The 18006-nt window shown below is 32.7% G+C and overlaps 2 protein-coding genes across 2 annotated transcripts; both read left to right on the top strand.

Moving 5' to 3' along the window:
• Positions 1-277: 277 nt before the first annotated feature.
• LOC133701182 (polygalacturonase QRT3-like) lies at positions 278-3523 on the top strand. Its single transcript, XM_062125010.1, has 3 exons — positions 278-801; positions 898-1149; positions 2283-3523. Exons 1-3 carry the CDS (start codon positions 592-594, stop codon positions 3285-3287), a joined length of 1467 nt encoding a protein of 488 aa, XP_061980994.1. The 5' UTR covers positions 278-591; the 3' UTR covers positions 3288-3523.
• Positions 3524-8088: 4565 nt separating this feature from the next.
• Positions 8089-14927, top strand: LOC133702116 (UDP-N-acetylglucosamine diphosphorylase 2-like). Its single transcript, XM_062126336.1, has 15 exons — positions 8089-8366; positions 8465-8519; positions 8604-8755; positions 10075-10114; positions 10720-10812; positions 10901-11013; positions 11109-11183; positions 11407-11446; positions 11562-11644; positions 11740-11817; positions 12126-12269; positions 12849-12916; positions 13645-13759; positions 13845-14001; positions 14647-14927. Exons 1-15 carry the CDS (start codon positions 8211-8213, stop codon positions 14742-14744), a joined length of 1467 nt encoding a protein of 488 aa, XP_061982320.1. The 5' UTR covers positions 8089-8210; the 3' UTR covers positions 14745-14927.
• Positions 14928-18006: the final 3079 nt, after the last annotated feature.

Here is an 18006-nt window from a genome sequence, read left to right on the forward strand (position 1 = left end):
ATATATATGCGTTGTGCCACATCATGACATAGATTAAAAACAAAAAACCACATCATCACATACAGTTATATAATTTATTCACGAGCGAGCTTTGAAGATTGCCCTGTCTCAAGTAATCTTGATCCAGAAGATATTCTCATAGCATGACAGAATTGCCTTGTTTTGTAAAATTACCTTTTTTCTCACAGAATGTCAAACTTGTTAGGAGGATACATAAAGTAAGAAGTGGGTAACTTGCTCTCTCACCCTTTCCTCCTTCTTTTTTCTGTTAGAAAAAATTATTTCGAAAGCGCGGATCCTGTAGCCTAATTCTCTTACATTAAAGAAAGGAAAAACCAAACATAGGTGCCACATATATAAATGATCCCTAGCTCTACGAGAGGGACATCATTATGTTTGCTTATAATAAAATCTTAGTTACGCCCTCCTCTTGATTTCCATGTTATAGCTTGTATGTCTCTCCCAGCTCCTTCTCCTTCTCCTTCTCCCTTTCCCTCTCCCTCTCTCTAACTCTGTGTATAAATTTATACACGAATGCCTTCTTTTTCTTCAACAACTTCTCTTTAACATAGTAAGGGTCATCAAAGAAAAATGATCATGATTATTATGGGGTTGGCTAGTTTGTTCATAGTTCATGTCAATGGAGAGGATTCTCTTGCATTTGATCATCATCAAAAACCCTCTACTGATGGTCACTATTATGACCAAATGCAAAGTATGAAAGCTTTTAAGCACTCTTTGCTAACTCGTCGACAGTTGGCCACTCCCACAATCTCCTCCTCTCCAGCTCCGGCACCACAGGTAGACCATATCAGTGTTTGATTAATTATTCTTGGTTGGTAAAGAAAATAATTATTTGAATTGAGTACTTGACAGTTTAATTTGTTGGTGATGCAGGCTATGAATCAGCCACCTGCGTCTCGTCCACATGTATATGAGGTTACATCATACGGTGCAGATCCAACAGGGAAATTAGACAGTACAGAAGCCCTTCTAAAAGCTATAACAGATGCATTTAATGGTCCCAGTGAAGGGTTCTTGATGAAGGGAATCGCTAATCTTGGAGGTGCTTACATTAATCTTCAAGGTGGTAATTACAGGATCAGCAAACCTCTGCGATTGCCGGCTGCTGGAGCTGGAAACCTTATGGTACGTATCCCCACAAAGAAATCTCAATTTCTTAAACAGATGAAAGTGATGTAAAATGTGTCTTTTTACTCTTGGCATGCTTGATTTACCATGTGTATTTATCATCGTACTTTTCTTCTCATTTTATGGTATAAGGTGCCATGTGGCAATATGAAAGTAACCCACATGGCGGGACAGATTCCCGATATTGGGTGCCGGTTTGGGTCAACATTTTTTAGGACTCCTGCTTGTGACTGATTTCTGCTTCTAGATAATTTTGTGTGTGGAATGGTTGATCTGTCTAAGATGAACTAGGAAAATATGCATAACTTGTAAAGGAAAAAAGACGCCTCCTCTACAAGCTTGAATGTTGTTTTTCTGACTGTCAATTTAAGCTTTAACTTTTTTCCTTTTTTTTTGGGGTGAAATTTCGGATATGAAGTTGGGTACAAATCAATATTGGAAAAGCACCATATGACTTTTTTTTATTATTTTTTTATTGATTATTAGTTTATTTAGCTACCTTTTGAACAAATTCGTGAAGTTAGTTGAGTCTGATTGTTATTGTTGTTATAGTTATATTTTATTTAAAAATATATTAAAAGAATATTTTTTTTAAAAAAGTATTTTTGATATTAGCACATTAAAACTATCTAAAAATATCAAAAAATTAATTTAAAGCAAAGAAAATAATAAAAAATTTATTTTAAAAAAACACTTTTAAAACACAAAAATAAACAAGCTCTAAATAAACACTACTCCAATTATAAAGTCCTCATAGTTCCATTTTGCTTGGATGCGATCATAACTCCTTTTTCTATCTTCTAATTAGGCTTTTAAATAAATTAAGGACGATATAATAAATAATGAAGCCTTTAAAGTAACTTAATCTTTGATACAACTAGTTAAATAAATAAAGAAAATGTGTCTCATGAGAATTTGAACAAAAAAAACTATAATCAATAGTTTCCATGTTTACCATTCAATATATACGAAAGTGTAAGAAAGCTAGCAATTATAGGTGAGAGCATAATATTGTAAATTTCAGGAATATCCAAAGATTGCTTAATTGTAAATTATATGAACCACAAGCATCAATTTTGATTATTCACTTACACTCATAACTAGTGTAATATCATATTTTGGTTGAACAGATTAGTGGAGGGACATTAACAGCCTCAGATGACTTCCCAACAGATGGATATCTTATTGATTTATCAGCTTCGTCGTCGTCGTCATCCTATAACTATGAGTATATAACTATCAAAGACCTCATGCTGGACTGCAATTATAGGGGTGGAGGCATTTCAGTTATAAACTCACTCAGGACCAGCATAGATAATTGTTACATTGCACATTTCAATACTGAAGGGATTTTAGTCCAAGATGGCCATGAAACCTATATCCGCAACTCCTTCCTTGGCCAGCACATTACCGCAGGTGGTGATCCGGGAGAAAGAAACTTTTCAGGCACTGCAATTAACCTAATGGGAAATGATAATGCTGTCACAGATGTGGTCATTTTCTCAGCTGCTATAGGAGTAATGATTTCAGGTCAGGCGAACACACTCTCTGGTGTACATTGTTATAATAAGGCAACAGGTTTTGGAGGTACTGGGATTTATTTGAAGCTGCCAAGTTTGACACAGACCCGGATTGTGAATTGTTACTTGGATTACTCCGGCATTGTTGCTGAGGACCCAGTGCAGCTAACGATCTCTAGCAGTTTTTTCCTTGGTGATGCATACATCCTATTTAAATCAGTTAAAGGTTTGGCAAAGGGAATCAACATTGTCGATAACATGTTTTCTGGAGCTAATAAGGGGATCGAGATTGTTCAGTTGGACCAATCAAAAGGGCCTTTTAAGCAAATCGACCAAGTTGTGGTGGACAGGAATAATGTCAACGGGATGAATCTGAAGGCAACAGTTGCAAAAGGCTCTGTGCAAGGGAATGGCACTTCATGGACTATAGACTTTAGTCCAGTGCTCTTGTTTCCTAACCTTATTGATCATGTACAATACTCAGTAAGTTCAAGTGGCACATTGTTTCCTAGCCATGCTTTAAGGAATGTTTCTCAAAACCGTGTTGTAATTGAGTCTGATGTCGCCGTGCCTGCAAGCGTTTTCGTCACCGTGGATCAGGGAGTATCAAGTTGAAGCTGACTTATTTTTTGAGTTTACAGCCATCCGAATGGACAATTGTGAATAGGAGAGCAGCTTGACCCTTCTTCATAGATTGAACAAGTTTCTGTCAAATTCCATCCTGAATATATTGTAATACTCAGACTTATAGACTATAACACGTACGACAATGGCAGGATTTCTGTTCTCATCCTGGTTTCTGCAATTTGACCTTGCTTTATTTGATATTCATTGACAGATTCAGCAGTTCATTACGTTTTATGTCTCTTCCAAAGTGATTTTTTTCCTTTTGCCAGGTCAGTACGTGAAACTGGACAAAGATCTTAATTCGTTTCTTTTTCTTTGTTAATTGCGAGCACCACAAGCTTTTATTTATATCTTGTCTATCGATATTTTGATTTTGATACAAGCTTCAAGTTGTTTTGACAACCAACGTTTTGAAAATAGCATATCAAATTATTTATTAGTTGACAAAAGTCTTGGAAATGTTGCGAAATAAGGAAAGAAATCTTAGATTTTAATAATTTCGTTGACCTAACGAAGCTATTGATTTGATGCCCAGACCTCATCCCAAGATTTCGTTAATGTGAATTCGTTTATTCGAATTAACCCTCGCTATTTTCGATACTTCAGTTCTTGGACATTATTTAAAGTTGGTGAGCCAACTCAATTGGAAAAAAGTGCACTATGAAAATTAGATAATTTGCATGGAGAAAAGATCAAGTTTCCAAGTCCAAAGTCTAAGGCACGTCTTTCTACGAAATTGTATTTTTGAGCTCATACATCAATCAAAACTACTTTGAGATAAAATGATGTTCAAAACTACATCAATCAAAACTTTGCTAGGGGTTGGATTATTATTAAAAAATAACGTTTGAAAAAATATTAAAACTTCTTTTAAAAAAGTGATATTGTAAAAAGGATTTAGCTACCTCAGGTTAACCAGTTAAATCCACAATTTAAATCATAAGATCAAAATAACTCGATGAAAAAAAAATCATAAAACTTATTTTTTAAAAAATAATCAACGTCAAATGATGAGTTCCTAAAAGAAAACAAAAAAAAATGATGTCAATCTGTATTAACTTTCAAAACCTATAGCCCAAGTCATTAGATCGGAAGCAGTCCCATGAAATCTAATTCCTAACCAATTAAATATTGAAAGATAAAATTAAAAAAAAACTATATAAAAGGATCAAAAACAAAAATTAATAATTAAAAGAATGAGATCAACATTAAAAAATAAATAAATTAGAGGACAACTAAAATTTCTTGATTGAAGGATGAAAATGAACTAATTAAATGTTAAAAGATGAAATTTAAAAGAAATATACACAAAAAGATCCAAAATAAAAAATAGCAAGTACAAGAATGAGTATCAATATAGGAATAAAACGTAAATTTAAGGACAATTGATTTTTTCATTAAATGATGAAATTGAAAAAAAAAATCAATTTTAACAAAAGGATCCAACAAAAGAATGAGGACCAATTTGAAAAAAATAACATATCACAAAATGGGATTGAATGATGAAATTGAAAATAAATCAAAATATTACAAAAAAAAAGACAAGAACTAAAATAAAAAATCAAAAGAATAAGAATCGAAGTTAAAATTTCAATAAATAAGGGGGCAACTATGAAATTTTCGCATGACCAACATAAATTTTGAGGGAATGAGAAAGAAAAGATGAGAAAAAAAAGTGTCACTGGCATTACACCAATGCTGCCATGTGCCGCCCAAACAAGAAGAGAATGGCGTGTCACTTAACAACATAGTGGAAGGGAATTTTTTGCTTCTCTCAAACGTTGGCATGTGAGTTACACATTTTTTTGTAATTATATTTTAAATTTATTTAAATATTAAATTGCTTATAAGTTAACCTGATAATAACAAAAAAAAACCAATATAAAAACATCACTAGAAACTGGTTTTAATTTTTTTTACTTTAAATAATAATTAAGTCATTCCATTGTATTTTAAAAATATAAAAATATAGAATTGTCACTAATTAATTTAATAATGGCCAACGGACTTGAGAAAATCTCACTACCTCCAATAGCCACTTCAATAACTTTTTGTGTGAAAGATAAACATATCGTTATACTATTGCAGTGAATTTCCATGGGTTTTAAGCTTTTGTTAATATTCACATTAATTACAATATTTAACGTGCTTTTGAATTTATTTTTTTATTTCATTAACTAAAACTCTCTCTCTCTAAAAAAAAAAACCGCTGGCTAGAGAATCATTATGCTTGTTCCACCAGCGCATACAGACAGCAGGAAAACGAGGAGATCAGAATAAGACTCCCACCGATTTCATCAATGGAGAAAATATATTGCGAGTTCATGTGAGCATATCCAAACTCTTTTTAGTACAGATCATCGAGTTATTAATCTAGCTAGTGATGATCAATATATAGATTTCAATTCCCATACTGTGCAAACAGACAGGAAAGAACAAGAACTGCAGAAATACGTGTATGGCTTCCCTGTAAAATTAATTTATGCAACTGCTAGAATCTGATTACAGTAGCGTGCCTCTTAAGTCTTAGAAGCTTACATCCGAAGAAATTTGTTGTTGAATCCTTCATTCAGAAAAGAAAAGGGCTTTCCTCATCATTTGATTTGGCAGTTTCAACCATTAATGGGTCCAAACTGCAAACAAATTCATAATCTATTAACTCAGGAAAACATTAGAGAGCTTGGTCGGCAAGATGTACCAAATTTAGCAAGATGGTGTTTGGACTTTTAAAGTGTTTTTTTATTGAAAGTTGTATTAAAATAATATTTTTTTATTTTTTAAAATTATTTTTAATATTAACTCATTAAAATAATCTAAGACACTAAGAAATATTAATTTAAAATAAAAATAAAATAAAAATTTTAATTGTTTTTTTAAAAAAACTTTTAAAATATAAAAATAAATAAGATTAAATAGGTCCCACCATGTATGCAACCTATAAATGTTTTGTTTTGTTTGGTGGTACATCCTCCTCTTCTCAACCCTTCAACCACCTGAATACTATTATTACAACAGCCACACACGTTATCAAACTACTAATTAAAAAAAAAAAAAAAAAAACTACTAATTAATCAATTGTAATTGTAACAAGAAGAAATTATTATATATTTTGAAATAATTACAATTTATACATTACTGTTTATCTAATTGGTTTTATTTTTAATATTAAGTCAAATATCCATGAATTTATTAAAAAAAAAAGTTTTGAAAATGCTACCATAATATTGTATCATCAGGGTACTAGAGGCATGGAGCCCTCCTATCTAGCTGGCTAACAGTTGCAGGGTAGGAGGCAAGCATAATGGACCCTCAATTATGTATATTTCTCATTTTAATCCCTCAAGTACCGATTTTATCATTCAAGTCCCATCGACACTACATCTTTCCGTAATTGGATTCTTCCAGTAAAGTCATTAGAGTTAATGTTAATTAGGTCACATGCTATTCTATTTTTCTTAAATGATGAAATAAAACTCCCAGTTATTGTCTTGGATTTTAGACAAGTTAAATTAAATCAAAACAGTAATGAATGATATTCATATTCTGACCACACTCTTATTATTGCAAGTGTTGATTACAAAAGATAAACAGGTGACAATCATTTTAATACAAGGACTTGATTGAAGAAGGTAGAGTTGAGAGGTGGAGGACTCAATTGATAAAATCGGTAGTAAGGAGACTAAACCAAGAAAATATTTAAATGTAGGGGACTAATCTAGTTACCCAAGAGAAAACACACAATAGCAAGAGTCACTAATCATGTGACCCGTGGTTCGTTGTCTATTAGATAATTTTATTTTTTATAAAAAAATTATATATACAAGTTTTTTCAATGTATTACTGTAGTTTAAAAAATTTAAGTTCAAATTAAAAATTTTATGCATACATGTAATCAAATAAATCGAGAACTATGTGTGTCAATAAATAAATAAATAATTATTAATGATTCCTAAAAATAAAACTTGAAAAATTGAGGGATAGGTGTAAATTAAGATATTTAATCTTGAAAAATAAAACATTTACCCGATTATATTTGCTAATTTATTTATTAAAATAATTTTTTATTCAAGAAAATAATAACAAAAATAGAGACACAAATTAAGTTAATTAAATAAAATAAAAAGGAAGAAAACATCATTCAAGACTATACATATTAGAAATATTATCTAAAATTAAAGTTTATTTTTATTTTCAAAAATAAAATTCATCCATACAAAAGAAAAGAATATATAGATGAATTAGAAAAGCTCTTTAGATTTAAATATATAACTAAAAAAATAATTATCATTTAAAAAAATCTCTCCAAACAAAATAAAAAAGAGACTGAGTTCTAATTTAAATATAAATAAAAAAAGTATTAGAGAAAAATTCATAAAAAATTATTAATTATTTTTAAAAGTAAAAATATGATCGAGTACTGTTGGATCTAGTAAATCAAGTCAACTTGTCTGATCTATTTTATTAAGACTTGTGTAACTTTTATTTTGTTTTTGTTTGTAATTAAAGTGTAGGGCATGTTGTTCATCTCAAATTTTTTTTATAAAAATATTTGAGATATCGCTAAGCTGAGTTACCTAGATTTCAGCAGCTATAATAACTGAAAATTCAGAGTTTATACTTTTTTTAATCTAAAATCCTGTGTATCTTTTAAAATAAGAAAAACAAGCCTTTTAGAGTTATAACTAATTAATTATTAATTTGAAAGTTGAAACTGCCACACAGGGTTAGTTCCGTAATTTAATGGGATGGAAAAGGTCGTTACTCACAGGGGAGGGGAACGAGACGTACAAACTAACAAACTTGATAGCTGCTACTGTTCCGCTCGCTCGCTCGCCCACCCCCTCCCTCCTCTCTATATAAATAAGCCTTTATAAACAAACCGAAACCGAGAGAGAGAATCTTCGTATTGAAATGAGGGAACCCATTGAAACCAACAACGGATCGCCTCCACCACTACCTCCACAAGCTTTGCTCGAGAGGCTTAAAGATTATGGCCAGGAAGACGCTTTTGCCCTCTGGGACGAGCTCTCTACTGAAGAGCGAGAACTCCTTGTCAAGGACATCGAGGTCAATTCACACCCTCCCACCTCTGTCCTTCTATTAGATCCTTCCCTCTCTTTTTCTCCTTAAGAGTTTTTTACGCTATATCCGATTACTGATTGCAGAGCTTAGATCTTCCAAGGCTGGATCGGATAATTCGATGCTCGCTTCGATCTCAAGGTCTCTCTAATCGTGTGCTGCAATTAATGAATTAATAGTAATGTGTAGATAATTTATTGTTTCATTTTGTTGATTAATTTACAGGGCTACCGGCGGCGGCAATTGAGCCGGTTCCGGAGAATACCGTGTCGACGGTAGAAGATAGAACGGTAGAAGAAAGAGAGAGATGGTGGAAGATGGGATTGAAAGCAATCTCTGATGGCAAATTGGCTGTTGTGCTATTATCTGGTGGCCAGGTACAACTGTTCGCCTTCTTCTTATTAATTTTTTTTTTCTTTTAGTAATTAGTGTTAAATTGTTAATTGCTTTTTGTTTTTTCTCCTTTTGTTTTCTGGTGAATTCTATACTTTTGAACTTGAAAAGTGGTTGTTGTTTGTTGCTTGAGGCAATACATTCATACATACGTGCATCTTTTTATTTATCTATTTATTTATTTATCACACTTTCAAGCATGATTATGGTATGATGCGTACCTTTTGGGATGATGTCCACGCAAAGACAATTTGATAATTGGATTTGTGTGTGTGTGTGTGTGTGTGTGTGTGTGATCAATTAATGATGTTAAAGTAGGAACCGATGAGTGAGTAGTCAATCACTGTTTACTTTATTGAACACTATTTTTTGAATGATAATGATTGTTACATTAGGTTTGTCTGTCTTTCTCTATATCTCTATATGGGTTGGTGTAAGAGTCTATTTAAAAAAGTGTTTTTTTACTTAGAAATGTATTAAAATATTTTTTTTTTATTTTTGATATCAGTATACCAAAACAATATGAAAACACAAAAATAAAATTAATTTGAAAGAAAAAAATATTTAAAAAAAAAACACTTTCAAAGCGTAAAAACAAATTGTCTCTAAGTAATGTTGCATCTATGGAAGCCTAATTTTTACCATTTGCTAATGGATATGTTTAGATAATAATTGAAAAGTAAGGGCTGTGATTTGTTCTTTCAGGATTAATTATTAGCACATACCTAAAAGATGCTTTAGGCAATTCTGCACACTTTTTTCATCAGAATCTATTTGTATAAGATATGTCGGCTGATGCCTTTTTTTTTCTTTTTTCTTAAGACCAGCTAGAGTGGTATGTACTGGGATTAATTTGAGCATCATTGGATGTGGATGGGAAAATGTTAAGATAATAATTGTCTTCAGATCGAATGATGTGTGGATTTGGGCATATATCATCTAGTTCCTTACCGGCAAAATTTATTTAGAAACTAGTGTAACGATTACAGTGATGTTCAATAATTATATATTATTTTATCTGTTAATTTATTGGAGCCATTTATTTGTGGACCAGCTTCTAAGATTCTTTAATCCCTGTCCTCGTATTGAGAACTCTTTACTGTGTTGAATTACAAAAACTATCCAGGATTAATATATTTCATGCTTGGATGGTTGCAGACACATTCTTGCTTGTGTTGCATGTGTATATGATCTTTTTGTCCTGTTTCATTTCTCCTTTATACTTGCTTAATACTTGTTGCCCCATTTCTATTGTGAGCTTGACAGGGTTTTTGGTGTGTTTTTTAATAACTGAAATATCCAGGGGACAAGGCTTGGAAGTTCAGATCCAAAAGGATGTTTCAGTGAGTAATTGTCAATTTCTTTTGATCTGGATAACCATTTCTGCAGTTGTGGTTTTTTTTCTTTCTTTGTTGATGCTGTCTTGCAACTGCACACACAGACACAGACTCCCATCCAAAACTGCAAATGCACTCGGTAGAGGTAATGGAGAAAATGAAATGCATTTAAATGTGGGTAATCACATGCTAAGTATATGAATTGAAGCAGAAGATAGTTTAGTGGCTGACTTGGATGTAAGATAACAATTGAGTGAAGAATGGATTGAATAGATGATTCTGCAGCTCTATTATTTTAAATATGATTCTGGAACATTTGGTGTAATTTCCTTTTCTCTACAACTTTGTAAAGGTTTTTTATTTTAATTTTGAATAAGGTTTTTTCAATAAAAAAATAACAAGAATAATTTCCTTAAATTCCTCTTTTTTGCTTATATGTACATGATTAACTTTAGAATTAACTCCTCTCCAATTAAAAAAAAAAGAATATTATGCCATTCCATATACTAGTCAGATGTATCTGAAACAGAGAACTTTATTGATTTGAATATGAAAATAATATCAAACTTTTCCACAATTGTCTGTATTCACATCATATATTTTCATTTCAGATATAGCGCTTCCATCTGGCAAATCACTCTTTCAACTTCAAGCTGAGCGAATTTTGTGTGTCCAAAGATTAGCAGCCCAAGCTTCAAGTGAAGGTTAGGTTTTATCCTTTAAGCTCTGAACCTTCATGCCTTGTTTGACGTGCTATCCTTAAAATTTATCATATGAATTTATCATGGGCAGGTTCTGGAAGCTCAGTTTCGATACATTGGTACATAATGACCAGCCCGTTTACTCATGATTCCACACGATTTTTTTTTGAAAATCACAAGTACTTCGGCCTTGAAGCAGATCAGGTAAGAAAGCTTCAATTCATCAACTATCTAGATAAACTCCATCTAATATTTTATCCTTTTTTGCTTAATTTGAAAGAGAGACTTATTGGATGCAGGTTACCTTCTTCCAGCAAGGCACCATACCTTGTGTTTCAAAGGATGGCAGATTTATCATGGAGACTCCATTTAGGGTATGGTTCCTTCTCATAAATGAGCTAATTAGAGCCCAAAAGATGTTTTTGAGCCAACATAGATGATAATACAGTCCCCTGGTTTTTTCTTTGGAATCCTTAATAGGTTTTGATGACTTCAATTTTCCTCAAAAATAATGATTCTATCTTCCCATGTTTTTGAGGGGTCTAAATTTATCTTTTACTTCAACTATCATATTAATTCTTGATTTTTTAAAATTAGGTAGCTAAGGCTCCGGATGGGAATGGAGGAGTATATTCAGGTATTATTTCAAAATCTACTGCAACATGCTAGAAACCTCTTTTCAACTCAGTTCCCTGTTTTCTCATTATGACTTGGCTGCCTGTTGCCTTGGTTTTATCTTAATTGCTCTTCAGCGCTGAAATATTCAAAATTATTAGAGGATATGGCCTCAAGAGGGATCAAGTACGTGGACTGCTATGGGGTTGACAACGCACTGGTGAATTTCTCTTTCTGCTCCTTCAGTCCTTCAATTCTATAAAATTCCATAAGTTTTCATAATTAAAGATGTAGTGATTAGTGTAATGAAAGCAGGTACGTGTAGCTGATCCAGCTTTTTTGGGATATTTCATTGATAAAGGTGTAGCAGCTGCGGCAAAAGTTGTTCGTAAGGTATGTAATCTTCCTGTATGTTGAGAACATCTTTAATAAAAATATAAGCTGCTGCTACAAGGGTTCTTCTCTACAAGTCAACAGGGGTTATAAGAACGAAAGATGTTGAGTAAATGACTGACGAAAAAGTTAATAAATAATTGAGAGAAAATTGCAGTTTACAGTGGTTGAATGCATTGATCTAGAAAATTTAGAAGATAATTTTCTTATCATACTTTTAATCAAATGTTGGATTTAGTGTTTTTTTTAGTACAACATGAATTCTCAAAATTAGTGCAGCTTAATAGCTATAAGCTATTTGATTGCAGGCATACCCCCAAGAAAAGGTTGGTGTTTTTGTAAGGCAAGGTAAAGGTGGACCTCTTACCGTGGTTGAATACAGTGAGCTGGATCAGTCACTGGCTTCTGCAGTCAATCAACAAACTGGACGCCTTCGTTTTTGTTGGAGTAATGTATAGTCTGTTCTTACCTTGTACTTTTAATCTCTCAGATTTACATAATACATATTGCGTTTCCAGATGAAAAAATCAAATTATTGATTTTCAGAAGTTCGCTTGAGTTTCTAGGGTTCAATAATGTTTGCTGTTATATATGAGATCACAATTTCTGTCTTTTATTGTCTTCATTTTTCTTTTCTATTTAATGGGTTTTATTTCAACAGTTTCGTTCAGGTCAATATTTGGTTGAATGAGACTTATATTGATGATTTCTGGAATTGCACTAACTGATGCTCCTATGCTTTGGAATTCATAGTGTCTAGTTAGATACTCTAGGCAAGAAGTGTGCATATTTACTTGGAAAATTGCAGGTTGTCAGACTTCTATGAAACTTTGGTTGTTATTAGAAGTGGAGTGAACTATTGAAAATGGTTCCAAAAAGTAATGCTACATATTTGATAATGGTATTTCATCATATTTCAGTTTTCATTATGGGTTGCAATGTGCTTCGAAAGGTAATGCATTGATCACGGTTTAGCGTTCACTGAACATTGCCTTCCTGAAGCTGACACTATTGTGACTTTTTGTTTTCAGGTGTGCTTGCACATGTTCTCTTTGGATTTTCTAAACCAAGTGGCAAATGGCCTTGAGAAAGACAGCATGTAAGTGACTCTTTCTCTTGCATAGAGTGTGGTTGAATAAGATTCAGCTATTTCTATGTGATATGTCTATTCTTTCCTGCAATGTAGTTACATACATGTTTTTTTTAACACCATTCCTCTTACGTGATTTTGTTGATTTAATGCTCACATTGGAAACATATGCAAGCAAGGACTGCACATAAAACATAGTTTTATGTGCAGTTCTTATTTCTGCATCATTGACATATTTTCTATATGTATTCTTGTTCAATATGGATATTGCTTCAGCTCCTTTGCTTTCCCTTTTTAATCTGTAGAACTTATGAAATAAATTGGTAGAACATTAATCCCATCTGTGCTTGGATTGTTTGAGAGAAACAAAGAAGATATTACCAGCGTGGTTCCTTTAATTCACTTGATGCTAGCACACACTGAATTTTGAGAAGAATATAAAAAATTAAGCTTATATGGTGGGGTTAGGCAGGGGATTTACAAACCCCCGCGAGTGAAGAAAGTATGGACTAATTGAGCTCCTTTCCAGTCTTTAAGGGATTATATCCTACCTAAACCAGTTTGGTCAATGTATACAATCAATATTCTATATATGATTTTTCATGTTAGAATAAGACAAAATGATGATGCTGCAGAACTAAGGTCTAAGCTAAAACCTGAACTTTGCTTTAAATTACAAATATTTTGAATAAATATATCCTTATTAAGCAGTTTGAGCACCTTCATTGTGAATGCAGTTACCATCTAGCTGAGAAAAGAATTCCTTCTATTCATGGTGATACGATGGGATTAAAACTAGAGCAATTCATATTCGATGCATTCCCATATGCTCCTTCAACTGCTCTTTTTGAGGTGATTATGTTTACAACTCTTGCTTCATCGACCCTTGTTCTTTTTTCTTTTTTCTACTTTAAAAATTGTTATAATACTAGTGCAGGTACCACGTGAAGAAGAATTTGCACCTGTAAAAAATGCCAATGGGTCAAATTTTGACACTCCTGAGAGTGCTCGGCTGCTTGTTCTTCGACTGCATTCTCGCTGGGTGGTTGCAGCAGGTGGCTTCTTAACACATTCGGTGCCTTTATATGCTACTGGTAATTTCATGCTTTACTTTGCTTGCTTTAATCACAGTATTATTGTGAAAATTAAGCGAATGCCTCAATATAGAAATAGGAACAGAATATAGTACTAGGGAAAGGAGAGGAAGGGATGGTACTTCAATCTAGTCAGATCAATGAAGACCCGGAGATCTTTTCTTCTTCGAGTGATAATTGAGATCAATCAAAAACAAAAGGCTTCGACTAGCTTAGTATTATCTTCTTTTGTTTATATAGATGCGAGATTTGTCCATGCTCAACCATTTCTGTTACTCTTAATTCGTTTCTTTTTTTGCCAGTAACAGAGGGGTTTTCCGGTAGAAAGGAAGACCTCCTCCCATCATGTCAGTCTGGCCCTTCCTAGTGATTAATGGGATATGAATTAAAGTACAGTTTTTCATTAGAAGTTTTTAAAATTTAAACTTGTATAAGTTGTCCACGTTGTATGCATTCACATTTGAGTTCTGCTCTATGGCATTTTGCTCAAGATGGGTCCAGCCCTGTGCGAGTTTTGCCTTGTGGTCTTGAGAACTAAGATCAGCGGAGAGTGGGAAAGAGCCGTAGTTTCATTTTTCAGATCACTGTTCCATCTGCGAAGAAGTATTGCAAAGTATAACTGTCTGCCTGCTTGATCTGATACAGGTGTGGAGGTATCACCACTTTGCTCTTATGCTGGAGAAAATCTAGAGGCCATATGCCGGGGAAGAACATTTCACGCACCTTGTGAGATTACATTCTAGTTAAATTTGTATCCAAATATTCTTGATTTGTACGGATCCCATTGGAAAGGGGTTATCCATCCCACGCATGTGTTGTGGTAGATTGGCGAGGGATAAGAGTTGCAGGTTTTGTTACATCCTGGGTGTGATGTCAAGAATGATACAATTTGATTAATGTATATCATTCAAGTTATTGTTGAGCAATGATAATCCTCTCTTCTTTTTTTCCAATTAATTCTCATGTGCCTGCTGTAATGTGTCTACCATAAATCTACCACTTATGTCGAGTTTCCGATGATGTTGTAGAATGCGGTTTCACTGTTCTCTAGACTCACCACCACTCCTCATCCTTTTTTGGTCCCTTAAAAAAAATTTATTTTGGTCCCTAATTTTTTTTATTTCATCACCGTGCCATGTTTGCGGGTTTTATCATGGATAAATATTTTTTTTATTCATGTGCAATAACGGTGTAAAAAATATGCAATGGCATTTTTTATGCTTAATTTAGCAAAATAGAATTTTATTTATCAATTTTAAAAAAATAAAACAATAAGGATGAACATTGATACATCAAAATAAAAGCATTCCTTTTTTTAATTTTGCATGGGAAATTATAATTTCAATACCTATTGTCTTAAGTTTTTCATTTTTTATTGCTCTTTTTACATGGGATTCATGTTTTAGTATTAAACTTTATTTGTTTTATATTTCATTCTTTTAACTTTGAAAGAAAAGAGAGGGTCATCGAAAAATAAAGGAATGGTAGAAAAAATAGTTGATTGGCCTCATTGACTATTAAAAAAGCTAATCTTGGTGTCATTGGTTTTCTCTTGATGAGAGAGGCATCATTAAGGTCTTTTAAGCCTCCGTATTGCTGGAAAAAAAATATATTGGGGTTAAAGAAGAATTTATTTTTTCAGTTTAGTTTTGTATTGTTGAGGAAAAAAAATGAGTATTGAACACTCGACTCCCTAAAGACTAAATTTTCACAAACAAAAGTTTGGATAACTATAATGGCCTTACCGATCCAAAATAGAATGTATAGAATGTGCATGGTAGCTTAGAATTGGTCATCCAAAACAATGACTCAATGTGCAAAATCTTCCCCACAACCTTCCAGATGTTTGCACGTGTATGGTATACTAATTTGGAGTCCGACCCTATTGAAAGGTTCAGTGACCTCTGCGCCTTGTTAGTGGCATGCTTCAGCACCAATATACCATCCAATAAAATCTCCATGGAGCTATTTGGTATTACCCAACAAGAGTGCGAGTCTACATGGGTATATTTGAAGAGGTCCAGTGAGGAGATGCTCAAGGTAGAAAAATTGCTTGAGCTAATAATCTTAGAGATTTAGATAAGAGGGGTAAAAGAGCATGTCATTCGGAGAAAACTTTATGCCTTACTAGAGAAATTTGCTCAAAATAAAGCAAGTCATGGAAAATCAATGGGTCTCTTTGTTTTTATAATGACAACTAGCATGAAAGACCTTCTAAATAAAATCATTCTCCTAGTATAAATAAAATACCGAGTAAGAACCATGAGGATTAAACCTATGGGTATTTGATGTATCCCAAGGATTTATAACTCCCTTGAATCAAAATAAAATCACCTTTTCAAAGTTATCAAGGCAGATAAAATAAATATCTTGGTATTATCACCAAGACATGTTCCTTCTAAGGACCTCCCCCATATATATCATTTAAATCACCTTAAGTTGCATAATCCTTAAAAGAAATATAATTTTATTTTTGAAATAAAAATAATATATTTCTAACATACATTCCATATCTACAGATCTCCAATAAAGGATTTCGGGTACTTTTCAAGGAAGGGATTGACTTGGTCTTCTTAGGACAATAACCTCACAATCTCCAAATTATAGGCATAAGGTCTCTCTATTGCAATAGCACATTCTCTAGATGATGCTTAAGGACCTCTCACTAATTCGCTAGGAGTTGATCTTGGATCCTCTATTCTTCAGTGTAGTCTTGGACTGGCACATTCTCCAGATGATGTCTAAAGACCTCTCACTAATTTGTCATGGGTTGATCTCAGATCTCTCATTCTCCAATGCAGTCTCAAACTGACACATTTTACAGGTGATGCGTAAGGGTCTGTTACTAATTCATCAAGGGTTGATCTCATATCCCTTATTCTTCAGTATAGTCTCGAACTAACACATTCTTCAAGTGATGTCAAAGCGTCTTTCATCAATTTATCAGGGATTGATCTTAGATCTCCTGCCTCTCTAATGTATGATAGGTAGTGTTTGTACCTATTTTTCATCTCTAATAGATCCAAGCACCTTACCCAAGCCTAATATTTCATTTGGAATTTTTTTCATAACCGTACATAGGTCTTTTAGTATTTTATACTGATCTAATACATATTATTTTGAGTTGAATACAACTCAAAATATCATAAGGGTGATATTACTCTTTAGCCTCTCATATCCACAAAGGTACAAGATTCTTGAGCTATAAATACATCATAAATCATTCAAACTTTAAGTTTACAATCTCTTCATTCTTAACATTTTTAACATGTATATTTTCAGAGTTTATCTTTCTAAAATATCATTGTACTTTACTGACTTAAGCATATAATAGTCTCCATATCCATCAAATAAGATCTTTTACAGGTACCAACTACCAAACACCTTAACTTACTAGGAATCATCAATTACTAGCTACTAACCACCTGAGTTCTCCGTATCAATCCACTCAACACCTTGACTAAGAAGAATTAATTGGATTACTTAAACTAAAAGATTAATTTATTATCTCACACATAAATCTTATTCCTAAACATCTTAAATTTTAGAACCTCATCAGTTATACATCTCTTCTTTTTCTTTTCCCTACATGCTTATAGTTTGCACAACAAAATGAATCAAAAGTTAGGGAAACAATAAAACTATAAAATGCATTTTCTAACATGGCAAAGTTAAGTGAGCAAAAGAAAAGATAAAAAGATAACAATTTTCTTTTAGATGCAGAGAAGATTGTGCAGGCATAAATGAGGTTTATTAAAAAGAGATTTAGTTTATTAATGAAGAATATAAAAAAAAATGAATAGATGGGCTATAAAAGAATGATTGAAATTTGTGAACTGAGGAAAGTTAATAAATAAAAAGAAAAGTTAATTAATAAAAAGGAAAAATTGCAAGGAATCTCTTGTAGTTTAGTAATTTTTTAATTATTTTTATTTTAAAAAAAATACATTTTACATCCTCAGTCAATATAATTTTTAATTAAATTTAGATGAAATGATGAATTTA

Source organism: Populus nigra, chromosome 8 (assembly GCF_951802175.1).
Source record: "Populus nigra chromosome 8, ddPopNigr1.1, whole genome shotgun sequence".
NCBI lineage: Eukaryota > Viridiplantae > Streptophyta > Magnoliopsida > Malpighiales > Salicaceae > Populus > Populus nigra.